Source organism: Balaenoptera ricei, chromosome 7, assembly GCF_028023285.1.
Source record: "Balaenoptera ricei isolate mBalRic1 chromosome 7, mBalRic1.hap2, whole genome shotgun sequence".
NCBI lineage: Eukaryota > Metazoa > Chordata > Mammalia > Artiodactyla > Balaenopteridae > Balaenoptera > Balaenoptera ricei.
In genome coordinates, this window is record NC_082645.1 from 41,161,393 (window position 1) to 41,180,448 (window position 19,056).

At 42.7% G+C, this 19,056-nt stretch overlaps 1 protein-coding gene across 1 annotated transcript; it reads right to left on the reverse strand.

The window, feature by feature from the left end:
- Positions 1-235: 235 nt before the first annotated feature.
- On the reverse strand, positions 236-19,016 carry RND3 (Rho family GTPase 3). The gene is made up of 5 exons (XM_059927138.1): positions 18,621-19,016; positions 18,033-18,120; positions 5,918-6,027; positions 2,886-3,020; positions 236-1,247 (listed from the first exon to the last, which is right to left on the reverse strand). The coding sequence occupies exons 1-5, from the start codon at positions 18,768-18,770 to the stop codon at positions 996-998; spliced, it is 735 nt and encodes a 244-aa protein (XP_059783121.1). The 5' UTR covers positions 18,771-19,016; the 3' UTR covers positions 236-995.
- Between the last annotated feature and the right edge of the window lie 40 nt (positions 19,017-19,056).

The window sequence follows — 19,056 nt, forward strand, 5'->3', positions numbered from 1 at the left end:
TTGTACTTTTGGTATCTTAATTCCAGACAGCTTAACTCACAAACTGTGCTTTCTGCTACTAACCTTCATTCGTTATCTCTTCAGGTGAAAATAGTACCTACATTTTTTTCCCCCTTGGACCATTCCATGACGTCAAACCAAGACACCTTTTATTTGACTTTGCATTTTTATCAACGATGGCAAAAAAAAAAAAAAAAAATCACACACTCTCTTTTCTAAACAGCACACAAAAATATCACATTGAGCAATTTACCACTTTTTAATGACAATCACAAGGATGAAAAGAACCATCAGACTGAATAAAAATTGACACTTTTTCTAGCTGACCTATTCGATCTTGGTAGTGCTGGTCTGCATATCTTGCAAGACTGCAAAAGCCTTTCTTGAGAACCATCGCGCTCAGCTATCTTCAGGATGGCAAGATTTCAAAGCCTCACCAACTTTTCCTCTGGATATCCCATGGGTCCTGATACAATTTCCATTTTAATGATGAGCTAGGAGGAAATTAGATCACATCCTCTAGAAAACTAAATGCTAAGGTCACAGTGCCAGTTCCCCAATGAGGACGGTGTATTAATATATACTTTTTGTAAAGGAGATTAAAACACTTAAAAATTAAATCAAAGTAGAGATCCATGAATAGATTGTAACAAAGAAAACAAAAACGCAAGCACCATTCAGAGCGTGGTTTTTCTTCTTGGAGGTACTCGCACTCCTCCTCCTCAACCTCTAGCCCATCTGAATCTCTCTTTTTTGGCATACTTTTCAAGTCACACTTCAAAACTCTTCAATGAACTCACTTCTCATCGCTTGTTCTACATGCCGAACCTAAGGACAGGATTCCAAAAAGATGAGCATCCTTCCAAATGCCTCCTAAGCCTCCAGAATACGTGACTTTGGCTGTGCACTTTGCTCAGACTTCACCTTTTTTTTGTTGTTGTTGGTGGTGTTTTCCACACTAGGTTTCCTTGTCCTCATTAAAGATAACCAGAGATTCACATCACAGTGCAACTCTTGGCTTTGTCCTTTCGTAAGTCCGTAGCCACTGCGGAGAGTTCTGGTCTGCTGGGCATGTGTGAAATCCGCTTTGTCGCCCTCTGTGATTTGTTCCGCTTAACGTTTTTATTTGTCTTGTTTACACATGCCAAGGTGGCCACATGAAAAATGTCTCTGACACTATTTTCTGACTGTAAAGCCGAGCATTCGATGTAAGTAGCTGCTCCGATCTGTTTGGCCATATTTGCCCCCTGAGAAGCAAAAAAACGGGCTGTGATCACCAATAAGTCTTCGGGGAAGTGTGTCTTCTAACACCACGAAATAATTGCATAGCAAAATGTTTCTAATGTTAACTGAATTTTCTAAGTATTGACAAAAAACAATTTTTTTACATTTGAACTGCCTTATTTATTATTTCATAAATATTTGCAGCCAAGACCCAATCCTAAGATGTCCAATTACCATCACTCAGTAGACACTGCTTGACTTCCCAGAGGTGCTAAAGGCTGATCTAATGTCATTGAGTCATCAATAAACAAGGGCCACGATCATGAAGTAGTTAGTATGGGTGATTCTAAGAATTACCCAGAGAATCTTACTATTGGAAGAGAGTAAAAAAGCTGAAGACCATGAATGTAAATGCTCTGGCAGGGTGATCTGGTCCCTTGAGCCTGTTCCAGCACCTCATGGGGCACTCAATTTCTCTTTTCTTGAGCGTAAATGGCACTCAAGACTAATAGACAAGCTGTTCAAAAAACAGGGGTAAGAGAATTTAGAATCAATTTTGAAACGTATATGATTATGTCTTAGGGACAAAATAAATTGAGGAAAGGAATAATACTGTTCTAGCATCTACAACTTACTTAGGGGACACAAAATATGTAATTTCTAAATGTGGACCAGACAACCAGTGGACACAATAATAAGCATGTGTGCATCAAAATGACTTATTTAAATAGCCAGATTTTTGTTAATTGGAATGAAGGACAAAGAAGACCACAGTATGAATGGTCAAACGATGAATACTAAATAAAATTCTAGCTGTTTCAACATGAACTCTCTTTAGAATCTGGTTGTAAGTTTTAAGAGAATGAACTTCTGAAACCAATTCTCCTCCTTTCTAAATGCTTGAGGGAAATGCGTGCAGAAATGATGAAACTCTAAAAGACAGTTTTCTGGAGTGCTCCATTTTACTGACAATGGCCTTTTTAAAGTATTGTATTGTGTTGCTGAGTGTAAAATAAGATTAACTTTAAGAGTAATACTTTAAGAGTATTACTGATTTTGACCACATTCTCTCTTAAATCTATTTCACTTTAAACCCAGTGAGAGTTGCAGAGATACAGAGGGTTGACTATGAGCCACTGTTTCTGCACTCAAGTGATCAAATATCATGTGAGTCCCCTACCGAATGACAGAGCATTTCACATTTTAAAGGATTTTTTTTCCAAACGTGTCTTATATACACACACACACATGAATCCTTACACAGTCAACTGCTAAATAAATACTGGAAAGCTTTTTGAGAGAGTCCAGAATCAAAGTATCACCACAATTTCAGCCAAACCTTTTCCCAGATCACTTTGGTGCTCACTTGGCAGTTTTTACATTAATCTGAGCAATGGGCTTGGCTTCCAGGAAGGGGCTGGGATAGTTGCTGTGAAGGCAGAGGCACAGAAACGCCAGCCCTTCTCATCTGTGTTTACAGATGGTCACGACCTGGACACATGGTGTTCATTCTGCATCTTAGGAAAAAAAGGGGCTAGCGCCTGGCCTTGACCCCTGGTTGAGCCTTTAGAAAAGCAGCTACTTTTCATTTTATTTACTATGAATGATGTTCCATTTCTGACATTCTAACATCTATGTGTGCCCACTGACTACATACGTACCTGGTCATAGGACACTGGGGTCTGCCTGTGGTTTGAGAGCTCTACTAATGTACTGACATCTGTCCGAAGATCAGATTTGCAGCCGACCAAGAGCATTTTGGTGTTGGGACAAAACTCCTGGATTTCACCTTTCCACTATGGGGGGGAAAAGAAGATGAAAAATTAACAAAGTGCTGGCATCCATAAAGTGGAAAACAAGTTCTCCACTGGCAGGCATTAGAAATGGGACTCAAAAAGGACATTTAAAAGAAATTGTCACCTCAGATGAAGAAGCAAACTTGCATTTATCTTCTACATAGATATTAAATGTTACTGCTTTTTAAAGTGGATCCATTAGGGAACCATATTCTTCTTCTCTGTGACTCATTAACTGTCCCTACTGCAAGAGACTTGTTGGGTGTTGTGAGAAAGTAACTAAGGCAATTTCTTAATTATTGTGGTATCTCTGAAAGATAAAAGTGCCTTAAGAATAATTATATATTCTAACAAGTGACTACATCCTCGGATATGTTGAGCTGGTACGTCCCAGCATGGAAGACCGGGAATAAGGCAGAGCCAACACAAGCACAGATATATGTTCACTAATCCCACCTAGAAAGACTGAGCAGCCACCGTGTGCTGAAATCTCTATTGAGATTTCAGAGACTGGAGATAGAGTTAATTAATAGGACAGAATGTCCTGCCTTTAAGGAGCTTCCATTGGTGTGGCTGAATCAACAAAGACCATGACATTTGCAAAGGCCCATCTCAGGTTATCAGGGAGGCATCTGGTCCCATGGCTCATATGCCCTTGAGTTAGTCTTAAATTACGTAAGTTATTAATTTAGTCTACTTTGGCTAGTTGTTTCATGACCCAACAAGAACTCTTAGAACCTCCAGAAATGCCTGGCGGGGAATTCCAATTGTCCTCTTAAAGAGCAAATGCATGACTTTTTGTGGTTTCACTTCCTCAAGCTTGAGATGACCATCAGGGTGAGAGTCAGGAGTTCAGAGTGTTCACAGGAGAGCTCAGCTCAGGGGCCGAGATCGGGAATCTGCGCCTGCCTCTGCCTGCCCACATTCACAAATACGTATTCAGTGCTCTGCTAAATACTGTGGTGGTTACAGGGATGATTAAGATGTAGCTGAGTCTTCCAGAAAGGAATTCACAAGAGAGTGGGGGTGATGAAGTCATGTCTATAATACTAGATAAAAGTGACATCCTGCAGGAGTAATTTAAAAGACCTCTAGAGGAGACATCTCCAGATCTAGAACTGTGGGCAATGAACTCTAGTCCAAAGTACACCCGTGGATTGAAGGGCATAATACATACTTTCCATAAGAGCCTAATTTATCCACCAACTCCTCCCTCCCCCTCCCTCTCCCACCCTCCCTCCCTTCCTTCCTTCCAGCACTATTTAGAGGCATCTATCATGTGCTAGATGACACTGGAGTAAGAACTAGAAGGTGAATTGAAAAAAAGAATAAGATCTCTCCAGCTCTAAGTCACTGTAAACTCTTTGATATTCAAGGACTTAAAGGATTCAATTAATCAAGACAAACCATAGCAGGGATTATCATGAGCCCTAAACTTCACACAAATGTAAAACACACTCATTAATATCTCTAAGGCCAAAGTCACTACACATTTGGTCTTAGCAGACAAAAGCAAAATAAAACAGGAGCAAGGTTTTTCATCATAAATTATGCATAACCCGATACTACATCAAGTAAGAACTCCAGTAAATAAGCAGTCTCTTTTATCTACAGACAAGCAAGAGACAAGTTATGTTGTTCTTCAGCTGTGTGATGGCTCTGGCCTGCCCCGTGTCTAGCAATTATTCACAAGCACCGAAGGCAGGAAAGGCGTATTCCTGCCAGAATCTGACAGTCGCATTATTTGTGTTAGATACAAACATGACTCAAAATTGAAAGCTAAAAAGAGCCCTTAATCTTTTAAGAAATTCATATTTCATTGAACTAACTGTATTTGTCATGTTTAGTAAAGAGATGGGGTAGGGGGAATGATTAACCTTCAAATCCTAATTTCATAATGACACACAAGGCCAGCAGTCAAACATGATAGGGAAAAATAAACTAATAAAAACACAAAAAATACGAGGACACTGCCTTGCTCTTAAGCACATCCTCTGACTAAGCCTGAGTGCATGGAGAAGAAGGGGGCTCTAGGGAAGGTCTGATTCCGAAACCCCACAGCACTCAGGCCAGGACTGAGAAGTCAGCTAGAGGCTAATACACGCTGGTCCTTGGACGGGCATATGCCTTTCTCTAACTACCTGGAGGCTTAGTCCTAGGTTGGCAGAGCCCAAGGAATTCTCCTCCCCCCACTCAGCCTCCCCAGGACCTGTGACCCACCTGCCATAGGGTGCCTTCCTCCCGACCTCCTCTGGGTTCCATCCAGAGCTTCCTCAGATTCCTTCCCCACCTACAGAACCTCACTACCTTTGCCTCCAGAAAGTAGCTATGTGATATCATCTGTGACATGTGTACACGACTGTGTTTACTAGTATCTGACATCACCTGGTCTAATGTCTGTAAACACACCCCTATTACTCCCCTATTTATTCTATTTCTGTTTCTAATAAATAACATCACTACTGAAATACAGCTTCTTTACTAAAACAGCTATTACTGCATTCATTTCAATCCCTGAATTGAGGTCAAAAGTAAACCTGTAAAGTAAAGCACAAGCTACAGGGTGAATGAAGGACGGAAAGAAGGAAGACACACTTAGCAGTAATGGAGTATCAGTATTTTTAGCTGCCCCACTGCCACCCAAAGGATCAACACAGAGGCTCTTAAAAGGGTATTTTGTTTCTTAAAATGAAATAAAATGTTAAGCAGGTTCATCATCAAAACTTGGGACACGTAAGAGTGGAAACCCTGTTATAACGTGAGAGTGTCCTTTTCAGTGTTTTAGTTACAAGACATACAGCAGGGAATTAACTGCAGTGTTTGAGCTCCCAGCCAACCACGTTTCTACTTTATATCTGGGCCAGTACTGATCTGTGTCATCACTCCCCAGCACTTGCCTTTTTCAGGACACTGTCCAGGGTCTCTGGTCTACTGATGTCAAAGCAAATCAGCACGGCATCTGAATCTGGGTAAGAGAGGGGCCGGACGTTGTCATAGTAAGGAGAACCTGAGAAGAAACAAAGAAACACAAGTTTTCAGATGAATATCCCCTTTGCCTGTCATGCATGAACTCTGCCCTTTTGAGTTGAATCCTTGGATGGTCACAGGGCTCCCATCTCCTCTAGTTCTTGGAAAAGAAAGTAAACAAAAGCCGAGTAGTACTATATTCATTTCTACTAGAAGACAAGGAAACCTCACTTGTATCTGACTTAAATTCGAGGGGAGGAGCCAGGATCTTATGTTGAAATCTGCACAGTTCAAAGAGTAGAGCCCAAAGGCACCTAGGTGAAGGGCAGAAGCAGCTGGAACCAGATGGTCTGGAGTGCAAATCCACCTCCACCACTGCAAGACGGGGGCAGGTGGCTTCAGGTCTCTGTGCCTCCGATTCTTCACTCATGAAAGGAAGATGACAACAGTACCTACCTGGGATTCAATAAACCTGGGCAGTGCCTGTCACTTAGTAACGGACCAAGAAGTCTTAACTAAGGCTATGGCTGTGCTATTGCTATCGAAAGCTGAGTGGTAGCAAGCACAGTCACTGGAGCTACTTCTTGGGAAAGAGCCCGATATTCAAGATCACTCTGTTAGTACAATGGAGAATGGGGGAGGGAGGAAAAGGGTGGGTTCAGCCACACAAAGAGAACCATCGTGAGCCACATCAGCACCACCCTATCTCCAAGTTACAAGTTTGTATAAGCCATGACCTTTGAGCTTGCTTACTTAAACTTATCCCCAAACTCTGTATTGACTCTCTTCCTGTTACAACCAAAAAATGTAATAAATGCCATACTGGATCCTGTCACTTTTTTACACTTTTCCATCTCTGGGAGTGACATCAAGGCATGATCCAAGGATCTGAGCCTGAGTTAAATACAGGGTTCCCTAAAGGTTCAAGTTACCAGCCAATTAATTTAACCACAGAACCCCCTCTGGTCGTTTAGGAAATTTCTTCTCTTCTTTTAAAAATCCCAAAGGATGGGCAATTGCATGAGGCCAGTTATTATAAAATGGTGTGCCTATAAAATTAAATAACGGCCTGCCATGCTATTTATTTTTTGAAAAATCATTTTCAGTATACTGACATTTCACAAGCACAACATGAAATCGTTTTACTAGGAATGTATACATATACGTATATATATATAAAATTTGACTCCAGAATAGAGAAAATCTAAGCCACCAGTCTTTTTGAAACCCAATTTCATTTTGACATCACCTTCCATTTCTAGCAGAAAAACATGACATGTTGTCCCCTGATAAATCAAAACCTCCTAAGTCAAAGTCAGGGAAAGAGAAAGACTAAAGCAGCTTGTCAAATAATCCTTTATATTTCTATCAAAACAAAATTTTTCAGGAGGCTGCTCCTGAGATCTCAAAGTTACTGCCCGTAGTTAGGGTGAATCACCCTCTTTTCTCAGGATATTGTGGGTCCCTAGCATTCACTAAGCAACCCCAGGAATGCTGTGGTCTTTCAGCAGCCGCTTTAGGGATGGAAAGTGACAACTTCAAGCCAGGTGTGTCTACCAAGCCAGAAGGAAGCGAAATGTTCTAGGAATCAGGAAGAAAAGTGTGAACAAATATAGACCAACTAAGCCAGAATCTGTCCTGAGCTACAGCAGCTCCCTGCCCACATCTGGAATCAGGACCCTGATGGAGGAGAGACTGACAACAAAAAGATACTTTCCAAAAGCTTAAAGCGTTTAACGTTTAAAAAAAAAAAAAAAAAAAAAAAAAAAGCCATTTAAAATAGTAAGGCCTATAAGAATAGGCTGTTTCTGAAAGCTTGTTTCTGAAAGGCTGTTTTCTGAAAATGACACGCTATGGCTGCTGCCTTCTCAGCCACTCAAAAAAAAAAAAAAAAAAATCTGAGGTTACAAGAAAAATTCACAAATAGTTCATTAACGTCAACATTTTTGAGAGGATCAGAAATGAGATGGCTTATCACTCTACGTGGATACACTGGCATTTCCGTATTTGTTCCGTGAAGTTCAGACTTTCTGAATTGCAGCTTCTGTTTCCGTGTCCAAAGTCTAACCTGGACACAGCTTCTGCTGTAATTATTGGGGAATCTCGTTTTCCAAACATGGAATCAGAAAATTCCAGATCACAGAGTGGAAATCCAAATACCAGACACATACATGAGGATTTCCTCTGCTCTTCCAAGTTAGCAGGAGATGACCTGACCCCAAATCTAGAAGGTCACAGTGTTCCAACAACTCAGGATGTCAGAAGCCTAACTAGGCTTCAGAGATCTCCCTTCTTGGAAATCACTACCATTGGGAAGAAAACTATCTCGCCGTGGATACTTTCCAGTCTCCAGCAGACCTGAACTTTGGAGGACAGCCTTCTCCAGGTGCCTTATTCCTTCAGGACATAATCTGTGACTAAGATGAAAGTAAGTACACATTGCTAATCTCTGATCTAAGACTACTCTACATAACAGTGAAAACCATCTTTTCCAGACACAAAATTAAGGAAAGACAGCTGGAGAATTACAAGGGTGCTAAAATAGAGTAATTAAAATTCAAACTACTGGGAAAATCCAGAGGAATGGTTTTAACTTCCAAGCCACCACGTGGCTAGAGAGAATAATCCTCCCTTAGTGTACTGGGCTTCTCTCCCTCTCCCATTTTATGGCCACAAAGGGGATGTGGCTTTGTCTTCAGCCCTCTGTCACTGCTGGAGACTCCTGCTTCCTAGAATCAAGGGAGCTGCCTTCTGTACTTAGTGGGTGTACCCAAATATCTGCAAAATGTTAAGTACTGGCCTGACTTTAAAATGAAATGGAGTTTGCAACTGAAACCAAATTCTTATGGAGGTTTGATTCTGCTTTTGTTTTTATTTGGTTTAATGTTTTGAATGAAAATACATATTAAATATATATATATATTAAGGTTCATGAGAAATATGCCACCTTGCTTGTTGAGGTACAGAGGTAATTTTTAAGAGCTTTAACAAGATCTAATTAGGAGTGATACTTTGATCTGTCTTATTACTTTTGCTAATGAACAGCGCTTTTAGATCCACAAGAGTGTCCAAAGGTAGTAATAAAACTGATCTCCACATTTATTAGTTATAAGCATAATTTGCTTAACCACTAACCACAAGAGTAATTTGTCATTAAACGTAACAAGACCACTTATTCATTATATTTTTTGATAGGGCATGGTTAAAACTTTGAATAGAAAAATCCATGGTCTGAATTTTTTCATAGTAAACTGATAGAGAATGATAAAAGAACTTGTCCTACCAGGAAGAATCTAACAATCATCAGCTAAGCACGACCTTCGGGCGGGGTGTGGGAGGGTGTGGGACCCGGGGGGAGGGTAAATCCAGTGTAACTTGCAAGTGTTTACTCTGCATTTAAGCACTTGGAATTCTTGCCTATAAAGCCCAAGCTACCGCACAAAGCAAGGAAGAAAAGCAAAGCTTGAGGGTGCACGGTGTGATCACAGGCATGCGGGAGCTAACTCGTCAGCCAAGAAAAAATAAAGAGGAATTCCAGGAATGCCCCTATGAAGTGAGAAGCAATACAGGCAGGGAGAAGTGACACCAAAGGAAGAAGCAGAAAGCAAGTCGATGAGACAGGAACAATACCTGCCCCTCACTCCTCCATCCCTCCAGAAAAGCCTTACAGCATTCTGTTAAGTCAAACAGTAAAATATTAACTTCTACAGATTTTTTTTTAAAGATGCATGTGAAAAGCTTCCAAGGTAACTATAGAGCTAAACACAAGGCAAGAAAGAACACTGAATAATTGTGTATTATGTAGAAAAGAACTGAACTTTAACTGCAGTATATAGTAGGTACTGACATACATATAGTATGTACTCTAGTGCCCAAGAAAGTACTAGATCTAAAGTCAGTTAGTCTAGGTACTGAGCTTTGCTTGTCAAATAAAACTCTTTCTCACCATGTGGAATAGGCTTTCTTGCACATGGTAGTTCTCAGATGCAGCATTTCTCTTACACTTTGTGTAACTTTAAGCACCCAGCACTATTCCAAGGTCCTTTCTATTTAACCATCAGATCATCAAAAGGAAAATTTCAAAAAATTCCACACTGTAAAGAAATGATGACACCACATATGCAAAATGTGTGCTCCCAAACCCCACAAAGAACAAGCTTTGCTTGGGTGGAGACTGGAATAGTGCCATGTGAGGTTCTCTGAGTCCTTCGAGTTTGGCAAACATCAGCAAAGTTCCAAAAGGTTTCTGAAACTGTTCAGGTCTACCCATCTTTGTCTTCAAGATCATTAATTCTGGGTGAGAGCAGTCTTTCCAGCCCAAGAATGGTCACAAAGTGCCTCACCCAGAAACTACTTCTGCAGACACATACCTGTCCGCTTAAGTCATCTCTTCACAAAGACAGAACACACCATATATGTACATAAGTAAATGTAAGAAGATTCATGCCCAAAAGGGAGGCTTTAGGGAACCTTTTGCAAAACGAGTTCGAACACTGGGAGGCTTTATAGGAGCTTGAGAACTGAAAACTTTAGTTGACTATTTCATAAATACAACTTCTTTTACTTGAACCTTAAATTGAACAACTTCTCTTTCTCCCATAAGAAATTCCTACCTAGAACAATAAAATCAGGGATACTGCATATTTTGGGGAGAGAAAATATGTTAACTTTTGGTATTTTTAGTGATCACCAAGAGAACACCTGTACCCAACAGCAGTTACCATGTGGATGATCTGCCCAGTTATTACAAGATTCCATTTCGTCATGCCATCTCCACTCAGAGTGAAAGCTCCAAATCAGCAATCATCTCAGGAATGTGAATCAAGTCCAGGCAGAACTCTGGGTCTGGCTCAATATAAGACTGTTGAACTCTTTTTCCAAGCAGTCTGCACTACAGGCACCAGGCCCTCAAATATGCAACAAGTATTGCCAGGAAGGATATTTTATTTGTTTCTTCTATAGGTTCAGCTTAACAGAAATTATAAACAGATTTTATGAAAATTTGGGGGCACTTCTCTGTTGCTATTAAGAAAAGAATCAATATTTTCAATTTCCGGGAACAATGCAGATACGTAGTTGTATAGAAAGTCAAAGAGGTAGAAATAAGACTACTTTTGAGCTTTAAATAAAGGTTTAGGGTTAAACTCCCAATCTTACTGAGATACTTTAAAAATATAAGAATCAAAACATTTTACTTAAAGTGGAACTACAATAAGTCACAGAACCTTAGGGATAAGAGTAGATACGTATACATCTAAAAAAATTACATTATCATTCAGTAATAACCCATGAGTGAATCTGCCCTGCCACATACTATGTCATCAGGCTCATGTTTCAAAGCTAATGTGCACAACACCTGGTCGGACTTCTGAGGCAGCTTATGTTCATGCCAGTGAAATTTCTGTTATGTCAAGGGTGTCTCTGAGTAACGTTGGCAATATATTGTAACTGAGAAGAAATTTAAAGGGCATCAGAAAATGGTTGAGACACAAGTAATTCATTTGCCATGGACCATCAGACACCATGAGCTAGCTGGAGGAACTATTGGTCCTTGGTGTCACATCTACATGCAAAAGAACTGGATTAATGAGAAAACATCTGGTTATTTCAGGTGGCATCAGAATGATAAATCTGGATGCCTCACTGAAAATGTGCAACTTAGCAAGAAACTAGATTGGAAAAAACCCAGCACTAAATGGGGTTTAAACTAAAGAGAGACAGAGATCTAGACACAGATATAAACTTAGAAAGGGAATTTATATCTTCCTCCTTTTTTTGATCTATAGTTTCAACGGAAATCATTGCACAGTGGACAATTCTCCAAATGTAGTTTTATGTATTTCTTACTAGAAATCACTATCCAAACCCAGGGCTGTTTTGCCTTTAACCCACATCTCTTACAGAGTTTCAGGGTGAAAACTCAAGAGTTGAACCTGGCTTTGGAACTCTAAGCTCCTAGAGCTCATTACTACCTTATGTTCTAACTGATTTTGTGCAATTTTGCCCTTGATATTCACAACACAAGCACCCATGCTTCTTTGGCTTCTTCATAAATTCTTGCCCTCCCCCTTTCTCTAACAAGGTTAAGTTAAAATTCTTCAACTTTCAGAATCTTGTTCTCCCTGATAGTCATTCAACTGTAAGCATGTTTCCAAGTGGGAGGGATGTTAAAGAGTTCTTAAGAACTGAGTCACCTTCGAGAGATGAGGAAGAAATTGTGGTGGGTTTCGATGAGTCACAAGTCAGGGGGCTTGGGCTGGCCCTGCAGGCTTCAACAGTTTTTTGGATCTTCTTGCTAAGTGAATCCAGCTTTAGAACCTCCAGGCCCAGCCTCCTATAAACAAGTACTAGACAGTGAGTACCTTGAGGGCAGGCACTGTCCTAGCCAGGCTTGTCCCTGCTCCCACAGCCTTTAGCAGAGTTCATGCACACCGAATGCCCTAAAAAATGTTTACTAGTTTCAATCATTTCTATAAGTCTTGCCTTGATGTGTTAATTTACATGTTAAATCACAAAAAAGGGACCAGTGATCCTTTTGATGCTGCTTTTCTGGATTATTGACTAACCTCCACATTGCTGAAACATTTCCATCCCTGTTAAGAAATATTTCAAGAGTGCTTGTCACTGAGACTATTCTTCAAACCTGATGTATGATCTATAAATACAACAATATATTGATAGGTAGACTTATGGTTATAGAGGAGTTTGTCCTCAAAGTCAGGCCATGAGTAATTAAGATTTTCCTCTCTTCCCTAAGAATACTACATTCTCTGTTAATACTGCTAAAAACTAGTACAGGAAGTGCTAACTTTAGCACTCGTGGCCTAAAAGAACCTTGTATCAGGACAGGATTCAAAAGCGTGTTTATGAGGCAACAGCATAGTTATTGTGGGGGAATATTAGCAGCTGAATTGAGTATTTTAAAACTAACAATATGCCTTAAATAAAATGTGCATTAACTTGCCCTGGTTAAAAGCTGAAATGAATGATTATTACTCCCTAAATCACATGTGCTGAAATTACACTGCAATCAAATCACTTAGGAAAAGATATGGTGATCCTTATATGACAAAGTTTCTATTATTAGTAGACACTGGCTTTATGCTACAAGTTGCTTCTATGCTTGGCAAATCTGGCAGATTCTGAAGCACAAGACTACTTTGGTCTCACTTATCACTTCAAAATGTTGAAACCATTACCCATTGTTTTGCAGAAACTCACTGAGTGAATTTGAAAAATCAATAGGAGCATTTCTGCAACTTTTAATCAAAATGCTCATCTTATTATCAATGAAAGGGAATAGGAAATATTTCTCATTAAAATCAAGAAATCATAGACCTGTATCTAAAGACTATCTTTTAGAGGAGTCACAGTGCAGTTATTTATAAGAGGGTTTTGTTTCTTTTTTTTTAAAATTTTTATTGGAGTGTAGTTGATTTATAATGCTGTGTTAGTTTCAGGTGTACAGCAAAGTGAACCAGTTGCATATATACATATACCCACTCTTTTAGATTCTTTTCCCATATAGGCCATTACAGAGTATTGAGTAGAGTTCCCTGTGCTATACAGTAGGTCCTTGTTGATTATCTATTTTATATATAGTAGTGTGTATATGTCAATCCCAATCTCCCAATTTATCCCCCCCCATCCCACTTTCCCCCACGTAACCATAAGTTTGTTTTCTACATCTGTGACTCTATTTCTGTTTTGTAAATAAGTTCATTTGTACCATTTTTTTAGATTCCACACATACGTGATATCATATGACATTTGTCTATCTCTGTCTGACTTCACTCAGTATGACAATCTCTAGGTCCATCTATGTTGCTGCAAATGGCATTATTTCGTTCTTTTTTATGGCTGAGTAATACTCCATTGTATACATGTACATCTTCTTTATCCATTCCTCTGTCGATGGACTCTGAGGTTGTTTCCATGTCCTGGCTATTGTAAACAGTGTTGCAATGAACATTGGGGTGCATGTATCTTTTCCAATTTTGTTTCCTTTTAGGGGGCTGGAATAACTTTAAGCAGCCATAAGAAATCGACTGGCAAAGTGCCATTTGTGGCTGCTTCTTTAATTGGTGTGTGCCTTGGGGGCGGCGGGAAAAGTTTCCTGCCTGAGGATCTAGAAGATCTATCAGCATTAGGGATGCCTAACAAGGGAAATCCACAGCAATCAGATGCAAAGGGCACCTGGGTTCAAGAATCTGACAAAATTGGCTCATCATAGGTTGCATGTGAGCTACACTAAGTGGGGAGAGCTTCCTTACCCCCACTCTCTGCCTTACCTGGACTGTATGCGTCTTAGGGGCAGGACCATATTTTAATTAACTCTGTATCTCTAAGGCCTGAAAGAAGCCCTGCACATAGTAGATGCAGAAAGGAAGAGGGAAAGAGAGAGAGAAAAAATGAGACTATACATTACTGTGCCTCAGAAAGTAGGGAATGAATTATCTTTTCTCTTGGTGCAACGAGGTCCCACAAATCCTAATTCCACTTGATGTTCTTTCCTACACCCAAACTGGCAGAGTTCTGCCTGTGCATAATCGTATGCTGCTGGGGGGAAAAGGAGAACCCCTTATGAGAAGCTGTCCAAGTACAGAAACCGGATATGAGAACAGCTTCTATCTCCTAATGTCTGCTAGGAGGCTAAGCAGGATGTGAATGCCATTCAAAGGACAAAGTTTATGCCATCTCTCTCCCTATGTAGGAGAAGTTACATGCCTCATTTTCCCTCTAACTTTCACAAAGTTCTAGAAGGGGAAAAAAAAATCTGACATTTAGGACTTTAGACACTTGGCTTGGATCTTTTCTCCAGAGTTAAATTGATAGCAGTTGGAAAAAATAAATGTATCAAGAGGCATCAGGCACACACAATTATTTTCACAACCCAAACTAAACAAATGTCTTAGTGGGCAAAGAAAATGTCAAATGTTTGTCAAAAAATAATCCTGTTCAGAAATTTGCCATGAAAAGCTTGAGATGAAATGAAAAACGGTTAAAGATACGTGAAGTGATTAGTTGCTGATGCAACAGTTCTTGCTAGATGTATTTCACTCATGAATGATAAACCATTTTTGGTGGAAACAGTCTACTCCTAGAATCCAGGCAATGCTTCATGACTGTGTTTAATTAACTCACATTTCACCTCACAAACAACATAATGGGATTCTAAATAATTCCCTTATGCCTTTTTCCCATTATGTATAAAACTCAATCTAAATTTGAACTAAGATTTCATTACTGGATAATTTTGCTGTGTGATATTTTCTTAATCACAGTCTTTTCAAACCTTTATATTTTAGTTAAATATGCATAGGTTTTGTTTCATTAAACAAAAATAGAAGTGATTATTTCACTACAGACTTCATTTCAGGTGATTATCTTTAATTTGATGAAAGGCAATATTTATAAAGTTGCCATTCTTTGTGCACAGGTAATTCAGTGGTAATAAATGTCAGGGAATTTCATCTCCTTGGAAACGACGCATATGATTATTCATTTGTTCATTCAACAGATTTTATTGGGTGACTACTGTGTGCAAGGCACGATGCTATGTGTGCAGAGACCACAAACTGTAGTTTGGATTAAATACTTGAAAATATACGAAGTGATATTTATCTGCACATGTGAAGCAGAGCCTCCAACTATAAACTGCCCACATTTTGTTTTCTAGGCTTTGTTAAACATGTGCCTTTTCTCTTCTTTAAAAAAAAAAAAAAGTCAATTTGGCTCTTTGGGCACGTAATTTAAAATCTCCATTGGTGGTCCTGTGACACTTGAAGCTTGAGAGGGGATGCACAACCCAATATTCCTATAAGCCCACCCATGCCCCCTCCCTGCCCAAATGTGTCTCCTTCTTAAATCCACCAGAAAGCAGTGGCTCTGTTCAGAGCCTGGCTTGCTTTGTAGGTCGTGAAAACTGCAGGATGGGATGGCAGATCCACTGGGACTAAGAGCTGAAGCCAACCAACATCCCTGGAAACAAAAAGACTTGCCTGTCTGGTGATCTAAAGCCAAGAAGTATACAGCTGGGAGAGATCCTGCACATTATGTGGTTCTGTATCCTTTTTTTTTAGATGATGAAATGAGACTCAGGGAGGTAGAGGATCTGCACACAGAAGTCTGTGGTAACCAGTAGCTAAGATCTAAACATAGCTTTGTATCAACGACTGGATCAGACTCACAGACCCCATATCTAAATAATTCTTATCACGCATTAGGTCCAAACAGGCTGGGGGAGGGGAGTGAGAATCGGTGTTAATTATTGGTACCATACCAGCTGTCCTGCCCACTAGGCGTAACAAATACCATGATATGTCTGGGAATTTGAGACCATTAAGTACTAGGCTGTGTACAAATCTGATGATGGAAACTACTGAAATAAGAAAATACTAGAATTCCGTCTATCACCACCTTCCCTATAGTTTCGAGAGTGTGTGCAATCCTCAGTACAAAACACGGTGAGGTCCCGGTTCTGCTACCCTTGGCGAGGCTCCAGGAGGAGCCTGACTCTCCAGGGAGAAACAAAATCTGCATATCTTACGGCAGCCCTCGGAGCATCTGGCACCAACCGTGAGAGGCGCTCGAGCGAGACTTCTCACTTGCCTTTGTGCCCGCACTGCCTCCGGCGACCCTGTCAGTCAAGGTCTCTTCCTTGTGCTCTCTAATCCCCTGCGTCCCTTGGGGGCTCCCGAGGTTAAAGTCGAGGGCTGTGGGAAGCTCGCGCAGCCCAGAAGCACCTCCACGAGGCCACTCCCAGCTGAGCGCAGGTTCACCTCGCGGGCCTCCCCGCCCGGCAGCAAAGCCTGCGTGCTGGCACTTGCGTGCTCCTCCTCCCTACTTTCACCCGGGATTTGGCTCGGTTCACCCGCGGCAGCCCAGCTCCCTGCTAAACTTCCAGACCTAAGCTCAGGGGCCTTCACCCGGCCTTCCCACTGGCTCCTCCTCCTCCTCCAGAGGCTACGCCCTTCCTGGGAACTGCACTCCGCCGCCAGGCACCGCAGGCTGGGGCGGCGGGTGTCTGGGTTCCAGCCGGAGGTTCCCGGGGATGCTCCCGCCCCCACCGCGCCTGGCCCAGCCCGAACCCCTAACGGCCGCGCGGGGAAGCCTTCCCCTCCGCGGTGTAACCGGCCCTCCCTACCATCGCGCGCCAGGTTGGTGGGTGGGCGCGTGGGAAGGCGATAACCCGGCCTTGAACCCCAGACCCTTGAAAATAATTCACCATGCCAATAATTCAACTGGACGGGAAGGTCAAAGGCGAATAGGACGGCCCGCCTTGTAGACTGGAGGAGGGTGATGCAATGGGTCAGGAGGGAATGGCGTGGGCCGGGGGACACCAAGTGATCACGGGGGCGGGGGGGCTCGGATCTGCCGGTCGGCACCGAGGCGGCGCGGGCGGCCGGCCGGCAGCTCGGAGAGGAGGCCCGGCGACCGCCCGCCGGGTGCTGCCCGCGCCGCCAGCGCATTCCAGGCAGTAGGCGTCACGAGCGCCAGGGCCGCTCGCGCTCACTTTACTCTCTCCCCAAGCGCGGAATCCGCCTGTAACTGCGTTGCTTTGGGGATTTTCTCCCACCTCCCACCACCCTCTCCGCGCTCCCCGCCTACCCACCAAGCAGCAGGTTAGATCCTGGAGGGGCGCACTCGCATCCGAGAGCCAGTTGATTCCAAGGCGGCACACGCATCCCCCCAACATTTGGCCTTCCCGGCCGCCCCGAGACGACTCGGGCACAGCTCCGCGGCCACCCGGCTACAAGCATTTTCTACCACTGGGTCACCCCTCGGGCAAAGAGCGCCCTTCTCTTCCCACGGCTTTCCCCCGACCCAGTGTCGTTCCCCCACCCCCACTCAGAAGGGACACAATTTTCACCCAGCAGGGAATCCCTCGTAAGAAGCAAAGTTAAAGGAGCGGCGCAGAGCGAGCGCTGGTGGCGCGCTGGCCCGTGCTGAGAGCGTGCCAGGCGCGGAGTCCCGCTACCCGCCGCGCACCCCTGAGCGGCTGGAAACCCGCCCGAGCGCCACGCGGTCCGATGACTCTCTTACCCGAAGTGTCCCACAGGCTCAACTCTATTCTTTGTGTGTCGATTTCAAAACTGGCCGTGTAATTCTCAAACACCGTAGGGACGTAATTCTGGACAAGATGGACAGGGGGAAAAAAGAGGGCAAAGAGGTTATCTTAAAATGCACGACACCCGCAGAACACCCTCTGATAATCGCCTCCTCACTCTCCAATGGAAAAACGAAACCCCAAAACCCGCACCCACCAGATATCACACTGAACACGCGGACCCTTTCCGAAACCCCTAACTTCCCTCTCGCCCCACCCGGATCCTCCAAGACCGGAGGATCCAAATCTCCCAACCCCAGATTCTGCACACAGGACCGAACAAGTTTCAGAAGCTAACAGCAGAATGTGCGGGCGCATCCCAACCCCTCAACGCTTCCAGCCCACTTTCCCTTTCCGGGCAGTCTAACCAGGGGGAAAGTAGTAAATGGTGAGAAAGACGGCTGAAAAAAAGAAAAACGGGTCAAGGAGGGAGAGTCAGGGGAAACCCACCTCGACGCGGGGATCCCCCGGGCCGGGCGCCCCCCCACCCCCACCTCCTCGCAGCCCCGGCCGGCCACACTCACCTCGGGGAAGCAGTCTTTGGCGAAGACGTGCAGCAGGGCGGTTTTCCCACACTGACTGTCTCCCACCACTACTATCTTGCATTTCACGTTCTGATTAGGATCCATGATAGATTTACTGGATAATTTCTGGCTGGCTCTTCTCTCCTTCATTGATCTTGCCTTATTTTCTCTTGAAACAGAAATTTTCACTTAAGAGGAAAAAATATATATATTTCTCTTTCTATAAAAAGCAGATATATAAAAATAAATCGCAAGGCTGGTGGGAACCCCTGAAGCGCCGCGCAGACGAGGAGAGCTAGAGAAGCAGGCTCATTACTCTCCTCCGACAAGTTTTATGCCTGACTCCGCACGGCGCTTCCCAAGTCCAATTCCGATCCGATTGCTTTGTTTCACGCTCTCTGCGCGGCTTTATACGCCCAGCCTTCCAATCCTCTTT